Here is a 26,565-nt window from a genome sequence, read left to right as displayed (position 1 = left end):
AGAGAGAGAGAGAGAGAGAGAGAGAGAGAGAGAGAGAGAGAGAGAGAGAGACTGGCACCAAGTCTGGTCTATATACACGCCTGTGAGGCGTTTGCTTGATTGGTAACTGATGTCGGAAGGACAAACTTACTGTAGTGCCATCCCTGGGCATGTGGTCTTAGGGAACAGATGACACTTGGAACATTTACCCTGCAGCACTTCTCCATGGCTTCTGCTTCAGTTCCTGACTTGAGTTTCTGCCCTGGCTTCCCTCAGTGATACAATGTGAGAAAGAGTTGTAAAAAGAAATAAATTCTTTTCTTCTCACATTGCTTTTTGGTGAATGTGTTTATCAGAGCAATCGAAACCCTAACTAGGATAAAGTTATATTGTTGGAATGAAAAAATAAATATTATATTACCATCTGTGAATATATATTTTTAACAGAATAATTTTAAAACTGGAAATTCAGTTTTTCATTTATCCAAATATATATGTGTACAGAGATTTTAAAGGTACTGGGGTATATACATAGCACTGAAAATCAAATTATATTCTTAATTTTTGTTTCTTTCTTTTTTATATGTATGTGTGTTTTGCCTGTGTTTATGCATATGGACCACATGCCTGAGGAAGGAAAAAAAGTGTATCAGATCCCCTCGAACCAGAGTTATTAGAGATGATTGTGAGCCACCACACAGGTGCTGGGAACAAATATGGTTCTTCTCTAAAAGCAGAAAGTGTAATTAACCAATAAGACATCACTCAAACCCCCATAAATTACACAATGACACATTCTCATGGAGCCTACAGACTAATAAATATTTAAATATATTATGTGATAATACAGTGACAATATAAATTAAATAAGCAGTGAGAGACTACAAACTGTAAAGAGATGTCCCAAAAGGAGGCCTAAAGGAAGAAAGTGAGCTCTGAACAGAGATGGGAGAATTCAGGTGTAGCTATCAGAAAGTGTCAAGGCTCAGAACGGGATTATTTTATTGAGAAACAACAGTAGAATCACCAGTGTGATTGGCGCAGAGAACAAATGGAAACATAATCAACCAAAAGCTCAGAGGCACAACAGTAACTTCATTTATTCATTCATATTAGTCACCAAGAGAGCCTTGAACTTTTACTCTTCAAGAAATAGAAAAGTGTTCCAGGCTTTGGAATAGAGAATAAACATGGTTAGATTTATTTCACAAGGATGCTGGGTAGAAAACATATGAAAAACCGTAATGGAACAAAAAGAACCAAGGAACCCAAACAAGAAAACAACACAGAGGAGAGACTAACAATGGAAACAAAGAGTCGGGACAACACATTCATAGTATGCACAGTAAAGCCAAGCAGGCACTATTACTGATGGACTATATGAGACATCGGAGAACTGGAGTCAAGGAACGACACAGGGAACAGTGGTGAGAAAAAGCAGCCTGCTGCTGGGGTATAGTATTTGCTCTCTACGGCAACTCTAAAGTGGCTTTTACAACGTAGACACATGAGCCTAGAGTTCAGGTAAAGCTTACTAAACGGCAGCAATTTCCAAAAGTCAGATCAAAACTGATAAAAAGCTACCAAAAACCTTGACTTACTCTTTAATTTTTTATTTTAGAGTCAGGAAAATTAACAACTTACTTATCCTAAAAACATTAAAAGAACACAATATATGCCCTTTCTTCCAAACCACAGAAAACCAGTTAGTAGTCCACAATGCACCAGCTAACAAACTTTCTTTTCAAAGGATAAGGAATAAACAGGCAAGCCCTTAATGACTGACAACAGGATCTAAAAGTAAATTCCAGAAATAGTAAAATTTCAGTCTTCCAGATTTAAGTCTTCTCATCCTAGATAAATACCCAGCTGGATATTTTAGAAAAAGATAGACAGGAATTCTATTTATAATCAGCTTCCACTACAAGAGCCTTGCCACATAATAAAAAGTACATCAATGACTCCTCTTTAGGGTTAGCAAGAAGCAGGAGGTCATAGGTCATGTAAGCTCCTGTAACTTTATTCTCTAGTATACTCTGCAAAAGAAGCTGAGCTAAAAAGTAAGAAAGAGTCTAGAAATCCTTGGACAAGTGCATTTCTATTATGAGGAACCCACTATAGATGGCACAGGATGTCATCAGGAGACTACTATAGATGTCAAGAATGCCTACTGCATGAATACCAGAACAAACTCATGCACCATACCTTATTTTCAGACTTGCAAATTAAAACAAACAAACAAACTAACATACTAAAAGAAGGAGGGGAAGGGTGTGTGTGGGTGTGTGTGCAAGCACACGTATATGTATATCATTTTGATTTTCAGACTTTGTAGGGTACAAATCTTCTGCCTTGCACATAGATAAAAGTGTATGAAACTAGGCTTAGGCTTTACTGTGTTCCCTCCTCACAAATCCAATGTTGAACTGCTAACTTCAAATGAAACTGCAACTGCTTCACAGAGGTAACTTAGGTGAAATGAGGTCTTGAGCATGGGTTGTTGTTCAGAGACTGTGATAGCAGAAGTGCACACATAAACGCTACATGAAGACAGAATGAGGCAGCAGCAGGCAGCCTATAAAGCCAGAAAGAGACCTCATCACATGGGAGCTCTGCTAAACACCTTGATTTTGAACTTCTAACCTACAGAATTGTAAAAGCTTATTTCTGTAGTTAATCAATTCAATATATACTAATCTACTAAAGTAGCCCAAAGAGATTAATACAGTGGTCCCTTTATCCACAGGGAGTACTGTTCAAAATCCCCAGCGGATATCCAAAACCTCAGATAGCACTTACTCTAGTATATACTGGTATTTTCCTATACATTTCCATATATTCAAAGCTACAATAAAGTTTAATTTAAAAATTAGGCACAAAAAATTAATAATAAAATGGAATGATTACAAAAATACAGTTTAATAGAAGTTACGTTGATACGGTTTCTAACACTCAAGCTATTATAAATTTAACATTTAATATTTTTAAACCACGGAAACTGGATATAAGTAAAATAAGTAAATGTTTTATTCATTTATAACCACAAGGAATAGCACTTAACAGATACACAGCTATGAAATTAGAGTTTTCATTAAAGAGCAAATGATGCTTGCTTGTGGACCTTAAAAGTATCATGACTAACTAGATCAAGCTGCCCTAAACTATTCTCAATCTTCCTCTAAGGACAAATTTGTCCCAGTAGTCTCTTTACACTTGTATTAATTGCCCCAATTTTTTACACAAAAACCCATGGAGAAAAAGTTGACTTTTTATCAATGATGTCCTAAAAATAAATGTCTGAACATATGAATGCTATAATGATTTCAGCATTTAAAAAAAAAGTTGACTTTTTGTAAAAACCCATTTGAAGTTTACAGTTTTAAGATTAAAAGATAAGCTGGGCGGTGGTGGCGCACGCCTTTAATCCCAGCACTTGGGAGGCAGAGGCAGGTGGATTTCTGAGTTCAAGGCCAGCCTGGTCTACAGAGTGAGTTCTAGGACAGCCAGGGCTACACAGAGAAACCCTGTCCAGAAAAAACAAAAAAGATTAAAACATAATACTAGCTTTTAGAAAAAATATACACAATCAGAATTTCTAAAACTGAAGCACACAGAGCTTCCTAAGCCTATCTGAAATATAAGACCCAACAAGGAAAACACCAAATAACTAATTATACACACAGTTTAAACTCTAATAATAAAGTATGCATTTACCAATAATATTCTAAGAATCCTCATAGCAGAAGCACTCAGTTTACAAAGAAAATTTACATAGACTAGTGAATACTAATATATACTGAAATAAATTATTGTCTTGATTTTTCTATAACTAACGTCCAAATTCTTTCCTAGGTGGATATTTTTTCAGCTCAGGGAAGTAATGTCATCCAGATTATCTAATATGATAAGTTAAATATGATATGTAAACCTTAAAATATTAAATAAATCAACCTTGAAGCAGTAAAATGAAAAAAATATATATTAACTTATAATAACAACAAAATATGCAAATTTGGCCATGATAGACACAGAGGCATATAAAAACAGTATCTGAGACAGGAAGGTCATTGTCAGGATCTTCTGGATGTACCACCTGTACAATCTTAAGTACACAGAAACAATTACTTGTTGATCAAATGAATAAATATATTGTTTTTAAACCCAGGCCATAAAAGCACAAATATACTATTTCCTCAGTGAAGCAATTCCTACATAATCAACAACTAAACTAAAATTTCATATTTGAGGTAACAGAAATCACACACACAATTTAGGATTCTGAAATACCTTCACTATCTTCTGGATTCTCCTCCTCATTTGAGGCTTCAATATCTTCATCCTCTTGGGCAGAAACAGTGGAAGCAACACTTTCACACTGAGACACATCTCGTTCCTCACGGGGTTTTCGTGAAGCCTAAAGGTACAAAATAGTAATTCAATTTTTGTGAGTTAAATAGCCAAAGGAGAACAAAACAAAATATTTCATTCCTGAAACAATATAGTATTGCACAGTGGTCAGAAAGCATGTGGATACAACAGAATCTATGCTTGGAGTACAGGCAACCACAAACTGGCCTTTTGGGCAACAGACAACTTGAACAAATCCTACCAAAAGTTAACACTAAATCACACTGACATCTGCATCTCAGTACTTAGGAAGCCTGAGCCACAGACGAGTGCTCAAGTTCGAGGCCAACCTGTGTTCTATGAGACCTCGTTTCAAACCCTATACACTCCAAAACATTTTATCTGAACCATTTTGGAAACTGTAATTTTGAGACCATGGCCACTTCAGATAATATTTATTTTACCCAACAAAACAGGACATATGATCACATTCTAATAAAGATAACAAATATGACATGTAGAAGACAGAAAATTATATTTAATTTTTTTTTTGTAGTTGTTGTTTTTTTTTTTGTTTTTTCGAGACAGGGTTTCTCTGTGTAGCCCTGGCTGTCCTGGAACTCACTCTGTAGACCAGGCTAGACTCGAACTCTTAAACTCAGAAATCCGCCTGCCTCTGCCTCCCAAGTGCTGGGATTAAAGGCGTGCGCCACCACCGCCCGGCTAGAAAATTATATTTGAAAAATGACTTTTCATAATTCCAAAATAGCTAGACATCCTAATTATACTGACTGTACAATTCACTTTAAAACTTTTAGATAAACAGACATATGTGCATGCGAAAAGGCCCTGCATAGGTTCATATAGTTATACATTCTACTTTTGAAAACCCAAATGTAAGGGTAAAAGTTAAAACAGCTCAGCAGAGACCACAAACAACTTGTCAAAGACCAAAGGACAGCTTGCTGAGCTTCCTGAGAATAGCCATAATAAAAATATCAAGCCCCTCTAGGGACGAGGTGACCAGAAATGTAGAAACAACCAAAGACATATCTTGACCAGTCTAAACATGACCAAGTGAGTAATGGGCCACCTGGTGTTTATCCTAGAAGGTCTGAGACTTCATGGTCAAAAATAGTGGGCCATCCATCCAGCCTGTCAAAATGATTGCTTACGCAAAGTGCTGATGTTTGAAATATCCAATCATATGTAACCGCATCAGAATTTCCCGCTTTTCCCTTCCCCTTTGTGCCTCCCCCTATAAAAGTTCTAAACTTCCTGGGCTCTTCATCGAAATTCTCTCCCCTGCGTGGGATGAGTTTCGATCCAAGGGCCCTTGTTAGTAAGCTGCCTTTTGCCATTGCATCAAGTCAGTCTCTCGTGTCTCCTTGGGTGCGCGCTAACTGGGACTTGGGATGGGGTCCTCTTCCTGGGTCCTTACACAAGTTAGTTAAAGACTGAATGTACCGCTGCTGTAGTCTTTGAAATGATTATTTTCATTCATATGCAATTAAAATTCTGCTTTAAAATATTTAAGTAATTTGCTTCTTGCTTTCCCCCCCAACCCCCACCCCAGGACATGGTTTCTGGACATAGCTTTGGCTGTCCTGGAACTTGCTCTGTAGGTCATCCTGGCCTCAAACTCAGTGATCCGTCTACTTCTGTCTCCAAAGTGCGGGGATGAAGAAAGGCATGTGCTACTACACCAGGCTTAAGTAACTTTCAATGTTTGATATTATTCATGGTACAATGAACACTAAAGAGTAAGACAACTGCACAGGAAGCAAATTGTTCTTGGCATTACTATTTCATATTTCTTTATGATTAATGAATGCAAACATTGTGTTGGTAAAAAAAAGTTCTATTTATCTTGCAAATTATGTTATACTGAGAAATGACAAGTATTAGAATTCTGTAATGTCTTCTTGAGATCTTTTTTTAAAAAGATTAATAAGTAGACAACTGAAGTCTCTATAACTAAAATGACTAGACAGAGAAGGTTTTAAAAACTGTAGTTTAGCCAGGAAGTGGTGGGGTACATCTTTAATCCCAGCACTTGGGAGGCAGAGACAGGCAGATCTCTGAGTTTTAAGCCAGACTATTCTATAGAGCGAGTTTCAGGACAGCCAGGATTACACAGGAAAATACCCTGTCTCAAAAAACAAACAAATCTGTATTTTAATTTATTGTTAGAAAAAAGGTATACATATATACATGTCCATATACATCATAAATATGAAAGCCAAAGGTCAGTTCTATCTAGTATGTGGATTCTGGGGATCAAAGCACTTTTAAGTAAAAAAATGATAAGTAAAACACTTACCACTACTGCTCTACTCACTTTCTGTTTATGTTGCTGTAAAAGGTTGTCAAGATTGTGCCGTCTTTTATAGTTAAAATAGAAGTTTTTACACTGGGCTTCACTTTTAGTTCCCACCATTTTGGCAATGGCTGCCCAGTTACGACCATGTTCTACCAGGCCTGCATTTTAAAAACAAGAGTAAATATTAAGTGATCGAGCCACCTGTTTAAGGAAGCAAGAGAAATATTAAAGCAACTTGACTAGCGACATTAAACTGATAACAATAAAAGTATACTTTCAGATATTTGTTAATAGACTTCAATATTTACTGAAATAGTTACTGGTACAGAACTCACTTGTACTTTTATATATTCTCCCACATCAAACATGTTTGGCAAACTTTGTGCCTCACCAAGATCAGATTCCCCACAGGGGATAGGCTGGATCTACAGGAATGGCTCAGAAACGGCAAAGTAGAGAAACTAGTATTTCTAGGTCCTTGGAGTTAGCATTTTAATAATAAGGAAATATAATTTATTCAACGTATATAAAACTTATCAACAGAACTTTTTAGCTAACGTACAAATACATTTCAAAAAATTAAAAATTAGCCGGGCGGTGGTGGCACACGCCTTTAATCCCAGCACTTGGGAGGCAGAGGCAGGCAGATTTCTGAGTTCAAGAGTTCGAGTCTAGCCTGGTCTACAGAGTGAGTTCCAGGACAGCCAGGGCTACACAGAGAAACCCTGTCTCGAAAAACCAGAACAAAAAAAAAAAAATTAAAAGTTAAAAATATAAAGTTAGAAGGGCTAGGGAAAGTGTTTAGTGTAAAGTAATTGCCTAGCATGAATGAGGCCCTAGACTCAACCTCTAAATAAATCCCAATTTAGTATTTCTCTAACCATACATACATACTAAATACATGCAAGCATATATATGTGTGTGTGTGTTCAAAGAATAAAAATATGGAATTTCATGTGTAGATATATGGAGAGCTATATAAAATTAGATACATAAAAAGTAGAAATGAACATTGGTTTTAAAGTTTAGTATGAACAGCTCCCTTTATAATAAAAATTGGAAGATCAGGTACAGTGCCATACACCTGTAATTCCAATATTTAGAAGGCAAAAGCAGGAAGACCAGAAGTTCAAGGCCAAGTTTGAGGCTACATAATTTTTTTTAGCAAAAACAAGCATACTTAAAAAAAAAAAAAAAGAAAGAAAAATTAGGGGTTGGGAGGATAACTCAATCAGGGGGTCCTTGTAGTACAATCAAAGGAGTTGTACTTAAATCTGAACACCATATAAGGGTAGGGGGCTAGGGAGGAGGCTCAGTAGGTGAAATGCTCATCCTGAAGGCCTAACAATCTTGAGTTCAATCTCTAGAACCCACACTCTGATGATGGGATGAGAGAAGTACAAATCTTTCTAACAATTATACACATTTAACATCTGCCACTTATGGTAAATAAACAAACACATGTTTGTTTAACAAAATAGTAAACAAAAATAAAAAAGTCACACACTTTAAACTACTTAATTTTTAAAAATTTTGTTTATGTATGATTTAAAATGTAACATTCAGAGCATAACTTTAATCCCAGCACTTGGGAGGTAGAGGCAGGTGGATCTCTGTGAGTTCAAGACCAGCCCCAGGACAGCAAGGGCTATTAAAGAAACCTTGGCTAAAAGAGAAACAAACAAACAAACAAACAAAGGAGCATTCATCATTACCTGATAAACAGTAAGTAGATTGATACCAAACATGTCAACAAACAGCTAACCTACATAAAATAATTTCTTTTAAGGATTATAAGATAGTGTTGATTAGCTTTCTAAAAATTACTATTTACCCTGTAAAAAAATTTTAGTTCACTTTCAAATTATACTGCAATCTTAAACACTGATGAAAAAAACAAAGTCTAGAGAGTGCTATGGTGTAATACAGAGCACCCAACTGCTAAAATAGCAGATACAGGACTCAAACTAGTGTCTGCTTGGCCACAAACATTACCATCACATCTTTGACTCATTTTCTTGGTGGCATATAACTAGAGGACTTAACTAAGTCTAGGCAGAAGGCTCAGTGGGTAAAGTGTTTGCTAAATGAGCCTAATGACCTGAAACCGAACCCTAGACCCCACATACAAAGCCAGAAACAATGACACATCCCCCAGAAGGCAGCACTCCTATGTGAGTGATAGGGGAAAACAGAATTGGTTGGAAGCTTATCACTGGAATGCAACAAAGACACAACAAAAAGACACTGCCTCAAAAGCAAAATGGAAGGAGAGAACAGGATTCCTTTGACTTTCACTTATGTTCCATTGCATGTGTCATGCACATGCTAAATAAACAAACCAATCATTAAAAGACTTAACCAAATAGAAAACAAGGAAACAGTCTCCATTTTATTCAATACAACTTGCGAATAATAGAAACATAGATTTCACATTCATAATTTATCCCCAAATAATTTCTAATGCATATAATCACAACTACTGTAGAAATATCAAAATAGTACTCGGCTCTTCAATGAAAATCAAAATAAAACTCCACAGAATCGTAAACTCCTCAAACATGGGCATCTTCAACTATACAAAAGTTAAATTATTTACTGAATATTATTTAATTAAATTTACTTCAAAATTCTATTTACCTTTTTAGGGGTATAATTGGGGTCTTGTCATACAACAAGGAACTTGTCAAGTAGCCAAGGCTGGCCTAGTCTTTGTACATGTGCATATGTATGTGTGTGTGCTTCACTTGCACTCAGGTGTGCATATGTGTGTTTGAGGTTTTCTTGTGGTTTTGCTGGTTTATATGTATGTACACCATGTTCATTCCTGGTACCCACAGAAGTCAGAAGACAGAACTGGATCCCCTGATTCTGGAGCTACACATGGTTGTGAGCCATCATATGACTGGTGGGAAGTGAAGCCAGGTTTTCTAGAAAAACAGTACTCTTAACTGAACCATCTCTTTAGCCCCTAGCCTATTCTTTTAAATTAAAAAACTGTTTTATTTCACCCATTACCAATCTTTTTTTTTTTTTTTCCCTTTGGTTTTTCGAGACAGGGTTTCTCTGTGTAGCCCTGGCTGTCCTGGAACTCACTCTGTAGACCAGGCTGGCCTCGAACTCAAAAATCCGCTGCCTCTGCCTCCCAAGTGCTGGGATTAAAGGCATGCGCCACCACTGCCCGGCACATTACCAATCTTAAAAATAAATAAAACAAAACAAATAAACTCCAAACTTTACATATTGTTTTTCATTACCTTTTTTAGCAACTTCCATTTCTTCTTCTGTCCATCTTGAAGTCTCAACAGGTTCAGTAGAAACTGAAATAAAAAGAAAACTCAGGCAAAAGAAATCCAAATTGAACCATCCATTCAAAAAATTCATCTGATAATTTACTTGTGTTATATAAAATTAGATAGTATCAGCCTCTTAAGAGCCAATTAGATGGAAAAATTCTACACTTCTTAGTGTCAAGAACTTTCTCAATATTCTCTGATAGACACCTTTGGCCATATGCATAGCCCCTACAATGACAGGGGAACACAGTAGCTCTTCCTTCCTTGCCACCAGAATGTATAACCTAATAAGAGCATTCCCTGTTTTGCAGCAGAAGAAGAAACAAAGAGAAAGCCAGTCCACCAAGACCTGCCCTGGACCATTTTCATCTTCCCATCTGCTGGATCCAATGCATCATGCTTGCCATTTATACAACATTGTCTTTCTACCTCATTTTATGGTGAAGTTGGTAGCACTGAATCACACAGATAGAGGCACTTCCTCACTAATACAATCCATTGAAAGAATAATATTAAATGCTAATATTGTTAAATTATGTTAAATAATGTTAACTGAATAATGTCAATGATATAAATAAGGAAAATGTTAAATAATCCTTTTAAAGAATAATATGACAAACAACAAAAATCCTTTTAAAGAAAAATACTTTATAAGAAAAAGAAACATAGTTACATTCTTAGGCACAGTATATCTTGCCTAAGAATTTATTCCTTAAATAAGCAAAAAACGTTAAATATAGGAAAACCGCTTTGATTATACTGCTGTCCATGCTAGTTTAAAACGGAGGAAACAGACAGTTTAGTCACTTAACAATAGACTCATGCTTCAGAAGCAAAATATTAACACAGAACAGGCATTTAACAACTAAAATGGAAATTATGAGGACTTAAAAATTATAAAACAGGGCTGGAGGGATGACTCAGAAGGTAAGAGAACTACATTCAATTCCCAGCACCTACATGCCACCTAACAACTGTCTTTAACTCTAGTTCCATAGGAGCCAACACCCTCTGCTGGCTTCCAAGGGCAACAGGAATACAGATGGTGCACAGATAAATATGTGGGCAAAGCACACATACATAATTAATAAAAATAATTAAATCTCAAATCTCAAGAAAAATTCCTAAAGAGAGGGGAGGAATACATAGACATTATATAACTGTTCATTAATTTGTTTTTATATTATAAAACTGGACCAGCAAGATGGCTCAGCAGGTAAATACAGCAGGTATGCTGTAAGTCTATCAATCTGAGTTCAGGCATGAAAACTGTCCGTGGACCTCTACATATGGCCTGTGTGTATCTGCACTCAGACACATGCACATACATAAGTGAATTAATACTTTAATGTGAAAAAAAAACAGAAATATTTTATGCTATATGTCAAATAAAAAGTTAGAGAACAAAGTATTATACTAATAGAAGAAAGCTACACTGTAACTATTATTTTTTTCAAAACAAATTTCACATTCAAGTTTAATGAATTAAAAAGCAGACTTTAAAATTACTTTTTCGTTATCAATATTGGCATACCCTGCCTTACTTTGTCTATCAAACAGAACCTTGAAAAGATTACACCCTACACAAACAAATCTCTTCTACTAACTGGGCTCTGGTGGTGGTGGCAGGGGTGGAGGGGGCTCCTCGGTAGCTGCAGCAGCAGCACTGGCAGCTGCAGCTTCACTTGTCATGGACCTGGTGATCCGGCCCTTCCGGCGCCCCTGGCTGTTAGCAGTCTTTCGGCCCCTCGGAGTGACCTGCTCTCTCTCCTCAGTTTCTTCTGTTGTGGCTTCTGTTCTGTCCTTTTCCTTGGTTGTTTCTCTAAAAACAAATGCAAATCAAAGACTTTGTGATATAAAAGAATGGATACATCAAAGAGTATTCTTTAAATAGAAATTGCATAAAATTATCCAATCTTTGACTTTTTAAACTCTATCTTATGAAAAACTTTATCATGTGAGAACTTTATCATGTGAGATTTTTTTCAATAGCTTTGACTGATTCAAGACACATCAGAAGACTTGTATCACATACTAATAGATTTAAACTTTAAACATATTTCATGTTAACTTAAAATCCAGACATTCATAAGAAAATATCAAATGATAACAGAACTACCCGGACCTAAAATGGAGCAGAAGACTTTATAGTGAAGGCAAAAGGCCTGAGATTTTTGCTTTTGCTTAAATTCTGTTAAAGTTTATTCTATGAAATTATGTTAAAGCTGGTAATCTTCATGACTGATGCCTACTGTGTAGTAATAATCTACAATACAATTCTATTAAATCAGAGCCACGGTTCTGAACTACCTCTAGATATGACTATGTACAAGCAAAGCAGTATGACTTCATGGTTGGCAGAACAGCTTCTGGATCAGGCTCCCTGAATTCCTCTAAGATCTGTGATTTATTAACCATGACATAACCTGGGAAACACTGCCTTGCCTCTGTGAACTTCAGTTTTCTGTTCTGTAAAATAAGATTAGTGATTGTGGTGATTTGGGAATGCCTAGGCTAGGGAGTGGCACTATTAGAAGGTGTGGCCTTGTTGGAGTAGGTGTGCTACTGTGGACTTGGGCTTTAAATCCCTCATCCTAGCTGCCTGGGAGCCAGTCTTCTCCAGCAGCCTTCAGATGAAGATGTAGAACTCTCAGCTCCTCCTATACCATGCCTGCCTGGATGCTACCATGTTCCCACCTTAATGATAATGGACTGAACATCTGAACCTGTAAGCCCCAATTTAATGTTGTCCTTACAAGAGTTGTCATGGTCATGGTGTCTATTCACAGCAGTAAAATCCTCACTAAGACAGCGATAATATATTTCACATAATAATTGCAAGGATTAAAGGTATTGATTGAAGGAAATAATAAGGTGCCTCGAATATCATACAAGTTTATTATTATTATTATTATTATTATTATTATTGCAAAACTTCTCAGTCTATAAAGAGCTTATTCATAGTCTCAAGTACTTAAGAAAATTTAATTTATGATGAATACTGTTAATAGTATTATGCTAAAAATATTTTGAATATCTGAAGAATGTTCTCTGTACTACAGATGGTACTTATTATATTTGAAAATACAATAGTTAAGGTACTTTGTATCTAAAAGGACATGAAGATAAATGTGATCAAATATATTGTGTGTATGTATGAAAGTTATAAAGAATGAGTCAATGTATTTTTTAAAGTATACATTTGCAAGAGTCAGTTATTAGTGGAGGATGCCATTTATTTTCACAATCTAACTACTTCAAGTAAAAGCCTGTTGAGGCTTATCAAGGTATAGATTTTCTCTCATAATAAACATAAGCTTGAAGAATGACTTTATATCATAATCTAAGTTACAAACACACAAAGAGTTAACACAGCTGTAGCCATTAGCCACTCCAAAGCTGATCATGCTGGATGTTCTTTTAACCTAGTACTTGGGGAGGCTTGATTCAAGGCCAGCCTATGCACCTAATGTCTGTCTTAAAAATAAATATGCAGTTGAGATTGGTAGGGAATGCCTTTAACCTCAGCGCTTAGTGGGCAAAGGCAAGCTGGTTTCTGCAAGCTAAAGACCAGCCTGGTCTAGATAGTGAGTTCATGCCTATGTATAGACTCTGAAAAAAAGAAAAACAAATAAATAAATGAACAAACTATCCATCCGATTCTGTCCCTACCCATCCTCAAACACGCTCCCCATCTCCTGAATAAAATCAAACATTCCGGCTTTCACTAAGGCTTTATCAAATGAACTCAAAGGCAATCTACCTTCTACTCCTCCCGTTCAATTTAACGAAATGCACCTAATTCTCAGTGCATGGCTATTCAAACTGGTTCTTCTGCCACATTAGCTGTGAGCACCTCTTCTCCCTATTCACCCAGGTCTGTGTCTTCAACAAGTCTCACTGTTCTGCTATTTCTACATTTCAAGCTTATGTTTTACACCCTGTTTTTATCTTGCCTAGCGTTCTCCTTCTTACATACCAAGTACCTGAGAATAGGACATATCCTCTTTATTTTTTCATCCTCTCAAACCATAACCTAAACCATATACTATTACCTATGAATGCATGTTATGTAACTTAAAAGTTTTATGAAAAAAAATTAGTCACCTTCAGACAGTTTTAAAACCTGTAACAAAAAAGTAAAACAAAAATACACCTTTTAAAAAGATAACATTTCTTTATAAAATCATGAACATACAGTTATAAAAATGCTTACCCTAAACCTAAAAACATCTTATTTTTGTTCGTTATAAGTATCCTCTCAAGGTGGAAATGCATGAATGTCTAACTCTTAATCCTTTTATAAAAAGATTTATTTATTTATGTATTTATGTATGTATGTATTTATGTATTTATTTATTTATTTATTTCATGTATGTGAGTACTCTGTCGCTGTCTTCAGACACACCAGAAGAGGGCATCGGATCTGTCACAGATGATTGGGAGCCACCATGTGGTTGCTGGGAATTGAACTCAGAATGTCTAGAAGAGCAGTCTGTGCTCTCAACCACTAAGCCATCTCTCCAGTCCCAACTCTTAATTCTTATTTTACTTATGTGAATGAATATTTCACCTGTATGAATTATGTCTATGCACCATGTGCATGCCTGGTACTCCCAAAGACCAGAAGAAGGCATCAGATTCCCCTGGGACTGAAGTTACAGAATGTTGTGAACTATCATATGAGTCCTGGAATTCAAATCTGAATCCTCGCCAGGCGGTGGTGGCGCACGCCTTTAATCCCAGCACTCGGGAGGCAGAGGCAGGCGGATTTCTGAGTTCGAGAGTTAGAGGCTAGCCTGGTCTACAGAGTGAGTTCCAGGACAGCCAGGGCTACACAGAGAAACCCTGTCTCAAAACAAACAAAAAAAAATCTGAATCCTCTCAAAGAGCAGCCAGTGTTCTTAATTGCTGGGGAATCTTTCAAGGCCCTGACTTCTTATAAAATCATTCAAGTGACTTATGAGATATTAAATGACAAAAAACAGGCAAAATGTAAGTATTTCTTTCTTTTTTTTGTTTCTTGTTTTTTTTGTTTTTTGTTTTTTGAGACAGGGTTTCTCTGTGTTGCCCTGGCTGTCCTGGAACTCACTCTGTAGAGCAGACTGCCCTTGAACTTAGAAATCCACCTGCCTCTGCCTCCCAAGTGCTGGGATTAAAGGCGTGTGCCACGACTGCATTTCTTAATCAGGTCAAGAACCTGTTAGTCAAAGCCTATATTCCCGTGGACTCATCCCACATATTTACAGGCACTAGACGCAGCTTCAGATCTGAACTATAACATGTATCTAATTGCTCGACTCACTTAGAGTCTTCCTTCTCATCTTTTTCTTCATCATCCTTCTTTTCTTCTTCCTTTTTCTCTGTTTTTTCTGCTTTATCCTCTTCTTTTTCTTCTACTTTTTCTTCTTGTGAGGGACGAGCAATCTGCTGCTGGAAAACACCATCGATCGTAAGATACAAAAGTAAAAGAAAAATGACAAATTAAAAGTATTTACTTGGAACAATATTATTTGGGGTTGGGGGGAACCCCATTTACAGTAGTAGATAGGGGTACTAAGAATAAACCTAATGAAGAAAATGAGGGAAAGTGTACAATATAAAGAAAACAAGAATAAAATAAAGCAATACAACAAATAAAGAAAACAAGAAACACTTCTTGTGTTCATAGACTATTTAAATGGCAATGTTAATAAAAATGACCTAAAGATTCAGTATAATTCCCATCAAAACTCCAATGACTTTTTTGTTGTTTGTTTTGTTTTCGAGGCAGGGTTTCTCAGTGTAGTCCTGTCTATCCTGGGATTTGTTCTGTAGACCTGGCTGGTCTAGAACACTGAGATTTAAGGTGTGCAGCACCACTGCCCAGGTGCCAATGATGTTCTTTATAGAACAAGAATAGACAATCTTACATACAGTTCATATGAAAATGGCCCTAAATGGCCAAAAGGGTAGTATCAAAATCTGATCTCAAACTGTACTACAGAATCATAGTAACAAAACTTACATGTAGATCAATAAACTAAAAAACCCAAATTCATACAACTACAACCACTTAATTTTTAACAAAGATGTCTAAAGCATATATTGGAAAAAGACGTTAAATATGGTACTTGGAAACTGAATATCTAAGTGTATAAAATTATATCCATCTTTCTTTTACATGTTCAAAAACGAATGAAAGATATTTTTAATGTAAGAACTAAAGCTTTGAAATTGCTAGAGAACCACGTTAATATACAGGAATAGCTAAGGGATGTGAATGACACAGCCCCTCTGGAAATCACCGGAGCTGACTCCATCAGTATGGAGAGCAAACAATAGAACCACCAAAACCTCTTAAGACTCCTTCAGAAATCACTTAATATCCAATAAATGTTTTAAGAAAAGTAAAAAGACACAAAAGACTCTCAAGGATAGTCAGCGGGTTCCTTTCACATTCAGGTTAACTGAAGGATACTCTACACTGGTCACTAGGGCTAAGAAATGGAGCCAACTTAAATATCCATCAACAAATAAATGAATAAATAAAATATGATATAATACACAATTTTATTTTAGTCAGACTTAAGAAAATGAAATCATGGTATGTACAAAAATTAAATGAAGAGGAAATAATTGTTAAGGAAAATAAGGCAGACAAGGTAAGGAGGGAGAAGTACTGAGGGTGGAGGAAGAAGGAGACATCAAGGTAGAGTGGGCTGAAGAGTAGTGAGGAGGAATGAAGAAAAAGCAAGAACAAAATTTAATAATAATACCTATTACATTGTAAACTAATTTTTAAAATTGGATAGAAGACAAATAAAATGTGTTTCTCTTGCACATGTTATACAATCTACCTCTGATGATTTTCTCTTACTTCTGAAATTAGAGATTAAATTTCTGGGAACTCCCTAACGAGCACAGGTGACTTTGTACACCATATCTCAGCGTCTTGGTATTCCTACTGTTCTAGTGTAAAAACACACATCTTTTCTAACACTGTCAGCCACACCCACTAAACTAGGTAAAAAGCAAGCAAAAAGCAGGGATGGCCTCCTTACCTACAGGCACTGCCTAAGCCTCCAGGCTTCTCTTCAGCTGCAGCCCACATCCTTTCTCCTACACTGTTAATGCTGCTCATCTACCAGGTTTCATCATCTATCGTCTATTATTCTATTTTTTAGAGTCTATCAAGAACTACATCTACTATTTAGTGTATTAATTCCCTTACTTGTATATGACCTTAGCAATTTTTTTATCTAGTTAATTTCCAAGTTTCACTTGCATCTGGATATTTATAAAAAAAAAATTGAGATATCAGGGGATTTTGAAATGTGTATTTTGTAACTACAAGATGATTTATTTTAAAATTGAGTATGCTTTTTTCAGCTCTGACTTCATATTTCTAGCAGGAGGTAGGCACAAGACTTGATTCAAGTGCTAATAACCTAGAGGCTGGAGAGACAGCTCAGCAGTTAGGAGCATTGGGTGTTTTTCCAGGAGTTCTGAGCTCAATTCCCAGCACCCACATGGCAGCTGGCAATATAACAGGACCGATGCCCTCTTTTGGTATGCAGACAGACATTCAGACAAAACACCCATATACATGAAATAAACAAATCTTTGAAAGAAAGAGAGAGAGAGAGAGAGAGAGAGAAAGGAAGGAAGAGAGGGAGGAAGGGAGGGCTTTCTCTTTAGTATATTAGCTATGTGACCAATAAAATGGTTCATAACTCAATACATGATGGGTCATAGCAATTAAATGTAAGAAAAGGGTTAAAATTTTCCATAGAATTCAATGATACAAATGATCTTCTTTCCCTTATTCTACACTGTTTTAAAAATCCCACACATTCTCTGCTGCCTGAAACCTAGACAAAGTCTAATTTCAGTATTAGGGAGTTACAAGCAACTGTGCTACTGCACTAGCCCAGACAGTGGGAAGAAGGCAGCAGTTCCCAACTCTGCAGAAACTGTGGAAAGGATCACAGAAACTGATAGCCTTGCTGCATTACAATGTGCTCAAGTGCAGGAAGGACACTTTCTAGAGGTTGTCTCATCGTCTTGCATGCTGGTAAGGTAGTGGTAGTAGCAAAGCAGGCAGAGATCGAAATCTTACTTCTGGGCAATTTGATGAAGACCTACCATGAACACTGAAATTAAAGAGAAGGAAATACATCTGGTTTAAATGAGAGGTGGCTAAAGTTCCTTTTGTTTTGGGCAAATATGTATGTAGAGAATCACCAGTATATGTAGTTTAGGATGTGGTAGGTTCTAACCTCGATACTCCTGATAGGCTGGCTGCAGCAGAATAGGCCCATTCAAAAGGAAACTCTCTGTACGTGCCTTCAACAGACATAGCAGTTCTTGTCTGGGTTTCTTTCCTTTAAAACTAATACTTACAGTCAAGAAAACAAGTTTCAGTCAGCTAGGCAGGTCCTCCTAGCATGAAATAAGATATTCTCCACAAGCCGGGCGGTGGTGGTGCACGCCTTTAATCCCAGCACTTGGGAGGCAGAGGCAGGCGGATTTCTGAGTTCAAGGCCAGCCTGGTCTACAGAGTGAGTTCCAGGACAGCCTGGACTATAAAGAGAAACCCTGTCTCGAAAAACAAAACAAATCAAAACAAAACAAAAAAAAGATATTCTCCACAAATAATATAGTACAACAAAAAAATAAATAAATAAATAAATAAATAAATAAATAAATAAAAAGGTGTCTGTACTCACTGTGAACCCTGCCTGGGGGATTTTAGAGTAGCATCAAGCACTGCTGTATCTGACTGTATTCCTAACACCTGTAGATATATTCTATTTGTATTAGCCAAAAAATCTCAAGTTAAGCCAGGCAGTGGTGCACATACCTTTAATCCTAACACTAGGGAGGCAAGGGCAGGTGGATCTCTGTGAGTTCGAGGGCAGTCTGGTCTACAAAGTGATTTCCAGGACAGCCAGGACTAAACTGAGAAACCCTGTCTCAAAGGAAAAACAAACAAACAAAACCTTCAAGTTAATAAAACAGAAAAATTAATGAATTCTCCCATTTAGTAGACACTTTGAGTTGTCTAGTAACAAGATGACTGAGTTCTCTAACACTGTAAAAAGAATAAAGAGGAGGGAGTACTGCTTTATTAACAGACATGTTTTCTTTTAAAATGTATCCAGACAATAAACAGAAAATTTCGCAAGCCTATCTTGCCAAAGATATTAACAATTAATACCTTTCAAGTAACTAAATTTGAGATTAACTTTCCAGATAGTGAAAGCTATCAGTCAACAAAAATACACACTGGTGTCACCAAGACAAATACAGACAACAGCACCTACTATTGTACTCTGAGGATTTTGGCAGCACACAGTTTCCATACTGATGCTAACACATACACATCACTGATGCCAACCCCAAATGCAAACAATAGGATTCTAAGCACAAACCCACAGAACAGGTAATGGTATAAAGCTCTTGACATTATACTCAAATTTTAGCTTCCCTAAAGCATTCTTCCTAAGTATTGATTACTTAGCAGTTTAGGCAGACATTCCTCCAACTTCAAAATACTAAGTGATAAATATGTTTCTGGATACTTTCAAAGATAAAAAATAGGCTGATGTAAAGACAAGAGAAAGAAACAGTGTTACTACAGAGGAAAAGCAAAAAATCCTGAAAAAAAAGAAACCAAGTATGTGAAAATGAAGAAAGTATTATTTAGCATTGACTTGTGTGACAGCTCTGGTCACAAACAGGCAATATAAAAATCATATCTACATGTATTCTCATGGGAATATACCAGGTGTGAGTGAATGTTTGAAATTATCCCACATCCTAACAAAACAAATTCGGTTTTCTCCTTTTATTTAAAAAAGATCTGTGTGTGTGTGTGTGTGTGTGTGTGTGTGTGTGTGTGTGTGTGTGTGTATGTGTGTGTGTTACCTGGAATTGGAGTTAGTTATAGGCAGTTGTTAGTAACTTGACTTAGGGTAATAGGAGCCAAACTAGGTCCTCTGAAGAGCATTAAGTGCTCTTACAGAAAATAATATTCCTAGTTGGCCTTTTATTTTTAATGTATGTGTGCCTCTGTACGGACATGTACATTAAAGTCCAGGTGCCACTCACTGGAGGCAAGAAGAGGGCATCTGACCTCCCAGCTGGACTCACATGTGGGCACTGACAATATAACTCTGCCAGAATAGTTTACACTCTTAACCATGCTACCTCTCCAGACCAAACATATTTTAAATTGTGGATTGCAAGTAACACATGTCTGAATATTCTTTTGTCTTCGTATTAGCATCAACTTTGAAACATTTACTTAGTAAAAATAATATACCTGATTTCTGCCTCTGCGTTTTCCATAATTCCTTCTCACAAGGGCTTTATAATTCTCATTTTTCTTGGTTAAATAGTAATATAAAACACAATCAGGCACACTCTGTAATAAAGAAAATTTTATTTAATGTTTCACTTTAATTCTGTAATACAAATATTTAAATTTTTTTGTTTCATGTTGAAATATGAATAAAATATTTTCAAGAAAGTTTTCTAGAGTAACAAAACCATAAATTAAAAGCAAAACCACATGGCCATAAATTAAACCATATCTAGGCAGGCCAGACAAGGGAACTAATATATAAGACATATACAGCTGCTTAACCCAAATTATGCCAACGATACAACATTCACCAGAAACATTCAATATGCTCTTATTAACTGGCAATATGCTCTATTATATATGTAAATACTCAAAAGTGTCTCTTAAGATGTTTTAATCAAAAGCATTAAAGCTACATGACTATAAAAAAAGAAGCAAATGGAAATCGGGACTGCTATTTTAACCAGAGAATTAATGAACTTTAAATACTCAAAGTAATAAATGCATTCTTTAGGAATAGACATTAGATCATTTTTGAGAAAATGATGAAAGTTCCTGTTAGTTCTCTAATAAGAACTACATTCACTTAATTTCTTTTTTGTTGTTTTGTTTTCCATTACAGGTTTCTCTGTGTAGTCCTGGTTGTCCTGGAACTCACTCTGTAGACCTGGGTGGTCTTGAACTCAGAGATCCTCCTGGTTCTGCCTCTACACTACTGTGATTAAAGGTGTACACCATCACCTCCTGGCTACTTAAAAAAAAGTGTTTGGTTTGTTTTGAGACAGGGTCTCAAATATGTAGTTCTGACTGGCCTAGAACATACTATGTAGCCAAGGCTAGCCTACTGTCTCTGCAATGCTGGGTACCTCCACATCCAGCAATATTTATTTCCAGTTTGTACGTGTGCACATGTGTAGACATGTGTAGAAGCAGATATATCACAGTCATCCTGAATTGGAATTATAATTGGTTGTGAGCCTTTTACGTGGCTCTCTGCACGGGCAGGAGGAATTCTTAGTCACTATAGCATCTCCAGCCCTTTAGAATTATAATGTCATTATCATTTTATACACTAATAAAGCTACCAGAATGTTTTAATCTATCATACTCCTTTGTAAATTCAGTTCTAATTAACTACTATTGCTTGTTAGAACACAGGAAAATCCAAACACATCACAAGTCTAAAAATACCTCATTGTTTCTTCTTACCTTCCTTTCCAAATAGGATGCAATTAATCCAAAGTTTTTTGGATGCTGTATAAACCTGCGTTTAAAAACAGAAATAGCACTGAGGACATCACTCAGCCTAAAAGAGGATTTCTATGACATCTTAGATTCCCCCAGAGGCCCAGGAAGCAACAACAACAAAAAAAAAATACAGTAGAAAAATACAAAGAGGCAGAAGATGGAAAGAAAGGCTGTGAATTGCTGTTTTCAGGGTATGACATCACTGCACTCGTAAACTCAAAGCAGAAGTTACCTGCACAAGACCTATGCAGATAACAAGTCCTTTTCATTTTCCAGCAAGGAAGAGACAGGGGCTCTTAGACCCAATCTCTTTTGAGGAGCTACTGTCATTTAATGGCTGATAAGGAAAGAAGAGCTACTTTTCCTCTGTTAAGTAGTTAACAATGCTTTAGAAAATAACCTCATGGCCAGCTCAATGGGTCACATTTTTTTAAAACAAACATGAAAGTCGTAAGTGAATTTGTTAGGAAGAAGTTGAAATGGGGTAGAAGAGAATGGGAGAGAGAGAGTAATGGGATGAATATAATAAAATAAATTATATGCCTTTATGAAATTATTCAAGATAAGCAGAAAATTAATAAGAATATATACATATACAAATGTTTTAACAAAATAAGAAATAACTGGAAGAATTATGTCTAGCCTAAATCAAAAAGACTCCTCATTGCCCATTGGATAACAAAGATATAAAGAATTTTTAAATAGCCAAGTTTTTAAAGTGAAGTTTTAAATTTGGGGTGTTTTGAGACAGTCTTACTATGTAGACCTGACTGTCCTGGAGCTCACTGTGTAGATCAGGATGGTCTGAAAATCAGAGACCTGCCTGCCTGTCTCTCGAGTGCTGGAATTAAATGCATGTACCACCACACCCTATTACTGCTAAATGTTACAGGAAACTGCCTACTTGAATCTATGGCTATTGTAAGGCACAGAAATCTGTCCTATAACAAGCCTCTCAAAATTAACCCGAACTGCACCCAAGTTTAGGAATCTTTCTGAAAATGATTCCAGATGCCCATTTCTTATCTGTTAACCATTATCCTACCTACAAGCTTATAGGAAGATAAGTTTATCTATTTCTCACTGTATTTACACCAATGCCAAACTGGAATAAAAGCTTTGTAGAAGGAGTTCACTCTCAAGTAAAATGCAAAACACTTTATTAATTTTCATAAGAGAATAATTTAATAGTGAAATTACTTGTCCTTAAAGATCTCCTTTTCATGGTCAGTCCAAACATTCATAAACTGTCTGTCTTTATAAACCTTCATTGGATCCTCCATAAGCCCATTCATATTGATAAATTTGACCCTTCTTTGCTCTGCATCAAACATCATAGGTGGAATGACAGAAAGCTGACGCATTTGCTTCTCATTATTCTGCAAAACAATAAATGTAGTTTAGTTAGGATAATAAACCAAAATTTTAAGGGGATGTAGACTTAACAGTTAAAAAAAAAATCTGTAACTTAACAATGCCATACATGTCATAACATATCTTATATGATTATTTCTAACACATTCATGTAGAATTATATGAATTACAGAGAAGTCACTTAAAAACTATTACTTCTGGTTAAGTTTTGTTTGGATTGATTTTGTCTGTCTTTTCTTTCTTTTTTGGAGAGTCCCATTCTGCAGTCCAGGCCAAGATTCTTTAAGCGCGGTCTGCCCTCAAATTTGCAACAATCTTCCTACCACAGAACCCTTATTGCTGAGATGGGTTACAAATATGAGGTACTATGCCTAGCTTATGCTTTGCTTTTCTGAACATTTCTTAATGAGACTGATGCTCAGAAAATAATGAAGCTTTAGATCTAGAAGACACAGAATAATATATTGATAAAGTAGCCATCTTGAGAAACATTTAGCCATTGTATGTTTTAACATATAACATATAGTCTCATTTAAATACTAGTCTCAACATCGTTTACTTTTTTTTTAAAGCTGTGTATTCAGATGCATGTAGAGGCCGGAAGACTATCTTTAGGAGTTTTCTCCACTGTTCATTCATTACCTTATTCATTGAGGTAGGGTCTCTCAACTGAACCCACAGCTTCCTAAGCAGGTTAGCCTTACCAGGTGCCATTTCAGCACTGAATTACAGACAGGCCACGACACCCAACCTGGCATTTACCACTCTGGTCCTAACATTTGCCCACCAAGGGCTTTATCCACTGAGCCATCTCGTCATCATCGTATAGAAAAGAATCTTAGCGTCATTGCAGAAAGAGAAAAACAAGGAACAAAGGTAGCAAGATCTGAAAGTCACTGGTCTTAAATTATTTAATTCATATATTAAGTACTTCCAGCTAACTTTATATAATCCATCAAAAGTTTAAGACTGTTATCATTATAAATCAAGCTGGTTTAATTTACTGCATATGTATGACTTTTCCCAAAGTATAACTTAAGATGTTTATAAATACAAGCTTGTATGAAAAAACTGATTATAAAACTGTAGTGTTCATCTAAAAATAAGCCCTCCCCCCCCCAAAAAAGTACTCCCAACTTGTCAAGTTCTACTAAGTGTCTAGTTCTAGCAGGTACTTTCTCTCTCTTCTCTTCTCTTCTCTTCTTTTTTTTTAAGGTTTTTCGAGACAGAGTTTCTCTGTGTAGCCCTGGCTGTCCTGGAACTCACTCTGTAGACCAGGCTGGGCTCGAACTCAGAAATCGGCCTGCCTCTGCCTCCCAAGTGCTGGGATTAAAGGCGTGCGCCACCACTGCCCAGCCAGGGGGTACTTTCAATGATTTGAACATCAATATTTGAGATTGACATATTAGCTTGGAATCACTTCAACTGATAAGCTTTTTTAGAATGCTTTCAGATGCACCCTAATAGAATTAACAGAAAAGCAAGTAAAGAAATTTAATGCAGATTTAGTCATTATAGAAATTACAGCTACAAAATTTTAAAGGATGTCAATTGTGCATTTTCCAGGTGATTGTAAAAGAAATATAGACTTATGATTGTGCTTTGTACTAAGAGCACACAAAATTATATGCACTATGTATTTGGATTTCAAAATATATATTCCAAATATAACTTCAATGTATTGCAAAAAAAAAAGTGTATGTCTACTACTCTAAATGGAAATGATTCTAATGTGCTCAATAACACTGTTAAAAGGACTAAAAAAAGAGAAAAAGAAAGAAAGAAAAAAAGGCTGAGAACAACTGACCATTATGTAACAATGCATGGAAACATCTGCCTTATAAAGTGTGGAACAGCTGGGTGGTGGTGGCACACACCTTTAATCCCAGCACTTGAGAGGCAGAGGCAGGCGGATTTCTGAGTTCGAGCCCAGCCTGGTCTACAGAGTGAGTTCCAGGACAGCCAGAACTATACAGAGAAACCCTGTCTTGAAAAACAAACAAACAAACAAACAAATAAATAAAGTGTGGAACACATTTCGGTAGCTGAATATTACAATTCTCCCCCAAAGGTAGCATATTCCATGAGGCCAAAAAACACTTTAGATCTTCTCCTCAGGAAAATACTATCAGATGTGAGAAAGGAGTACAAAACCACTTGCACGTGTCTACTTAAATTGGTACAACATCCTAAGACCTGAGGCAGCTGATAAAAGCCATCATATGACTTTCTACCTCCTTGATGGCCTGAGTGACTGGAATTCACAAGTAAGTTACAGGAACATATGACACACAATAAATAGGTACAACAAAAACTTTTAACACGCCAGGCGGTGGTGGCACATGCCTTTAATCCCAGCACTTGGGAGGCAGAGGCAGGCGGTTTTCTGAGTTCCAGAGTTCAAGGCTAGCCTGGTCTACAGAGTGAGTTCCAGGACAGCCAGGACTACACACAGAAACCCTGTCTCGAAAAACCAAAAAAAAAAAATAAAAAGATAAAGATTACATATTATTTATGTATCTATATATTTACACATAGCATTTATTTTTAAAATATACAACTGTAAGTATCCTTAGGGGGAAACCACAGCAAAAATAGCTTTCAATTTTTGAAACAAAATTTCAGAAACTCTGTATCAAAGGAAAAAAAAGTAGATAGCTTTTGGACTTTGTCATAGAAAAACTGAAGATTGCTGTTATTTTGAGAGTCTCCTGTATCTCAGGCTGTATTTGACAATTCTCGATTTTGATTTTTTCTTTCATCTCTCTACAGGGATCAGCCAGCCTCTGCCTTCGAAGTGATGGGATTAAAGGTCTGTGCCACCATGCCCATCTATGGTCCTTGTTTGTTTGTTTGTGTTTTTGATTGTTTTGGTTGGTTTTTTGGGGGGTTTGTTTTTGTTTTTGAGACAATGTCTCATTAAACAGTCCCAACTGAGCTGGAACTTGCTAGGTAGACCAACTAGGAGAGATCAATCTGCCCTTGCCTCTGGGATTAAAGGCATGCACCACAGGAGCCGGTGTTTTGTTTTGTTAAATTATGTGCAGGACATGTGAGTATAGGCGACCTCTCAGGGAAGAGACCTCTCAGGGCAGAGACGTCAGAGCTTCTGAAGCTGGAGCTACCAACAGTTGTGATCGTCCTGCTGATCTGTGTTTGGAGAGGTAAACTCAGGTCCTCTACAGAGTGCTTAACCACTGAGGCATGCCTCCAGTTTCATCTTTGGGTTAGTTTTTTTAATCCCCAAGTGGTCATTTTCACTCAAATTTTCTTGCTTAGTATAATTATCTTTGCCTGGGACAATTTACCTGCCTGTAGATGTATATATATTGACGTGCAGTTATCAATTCAATTCACTACACCCTTTGAAGAACAAAGCAGAAGCTCCTTCACTTCCTGCAGAAATGGAACCAGCAGCTCAGTGTGTCACCAAAGGCTCCTTCCAGTCCTAGTCTCGCTTTCACACTAAGTCCATCCCCCTCCTAGTCTGTCCTCTCAGTGTTCCTGTAGGCCCCTATCACAGATGCTGGAATGGGCATCTTTCTTTTTTTGTTTTTTATTTTTCCAGATAGTGCTTCTCCAGATAGAGTTTCTCTGTGTAGCCATGACTATCCCAGAGCTTGTTCTGTAGACCAGGCTATACTTGA

The 26,565-nt window shown here is 36.6% G+C and overlaps 1 protein-coding gene and 1 non-coding gene across 25 annotated transcripts in view; one reads left to right on the top strand and one right to left on the bottom strand.

Annotated features, from left to right (window-relative positions):
- Window positions 1-26,565, bottom strand: part of Ncor1 (nuclear receptor corepressor 1) — a 150,633-nt gene that overhangs the window by 61,113 nt on the left and 62,955 nt on the right. For 15 of the 24 annotated variants that reach the window (XM_028776610.1, XM_028776609.1, XM_028776612.1 and 12 more), the window contains 8 exons: window positions 22,745-22,923; window positions 21,506-21,560; window positions 20,255-20,356; window positions 15,251-15,378; window positions 11,553-11,767; window positions 9,907-9,969; window positions 6,650-6,807; window positions 4,267-4,393 (listed from right to left, as the gene is read on the bottom strand). In XM_028776610.1, coding sequence (XP_028632443.1) covers window positions 4,267-4,393; window positions 6,650-6,807; window positions 9,907-9,969; window positions 11,553-11,767; window positions 15,251-15,378; window positions 20,255-20,356; window positions 21,506-21,560; window positions 22,745-22,923 — 1,027 coding nt within the window. The remainder of the gene's footprint in view (window positions 1-4,266; window positions 4,394-6,649; window positions 6,808-9,906; window positions 9,970-11,552; window positions 11,768-15,250; window positions 15,379-20,254; window positions 20,357-21,505; window positions 21,561-22,744; window positions 22,924-26,565) is intronic. The other 9 variants (XM_028776633.1, XM_028776620.1, XM_028776625.1 and 6 more) reach the window with 3 other exon arrangements.
- Window positions 3,243-3,323, top strand: LOC114628690. Its single transcript, XR_003712513.1, has one exon. It is a non-coding gene; the product is annotated as a small nucleolar RNA SNORD72 (small nucleolar RNA).

Source organism: Grammomys surdaster, unplaced genomic scaffold (assembly GCF_004785775.1).
Source record: "Grammomys surdaster isolate TR1022 unplaced genomic scaffold, NIH_TR_1.0 270, whole genome shotgun sequence".
NCBI classification, from domain to species: domain Eukaryota; kingdom Metazoa; phylum Chordata; class Mammalia; order Rodentia; family Muridae; genus Grammomys; species Grammomys surdaster.
This window is presented reverse-complemented; position numbering and strand designations above follow the sequence as displayed.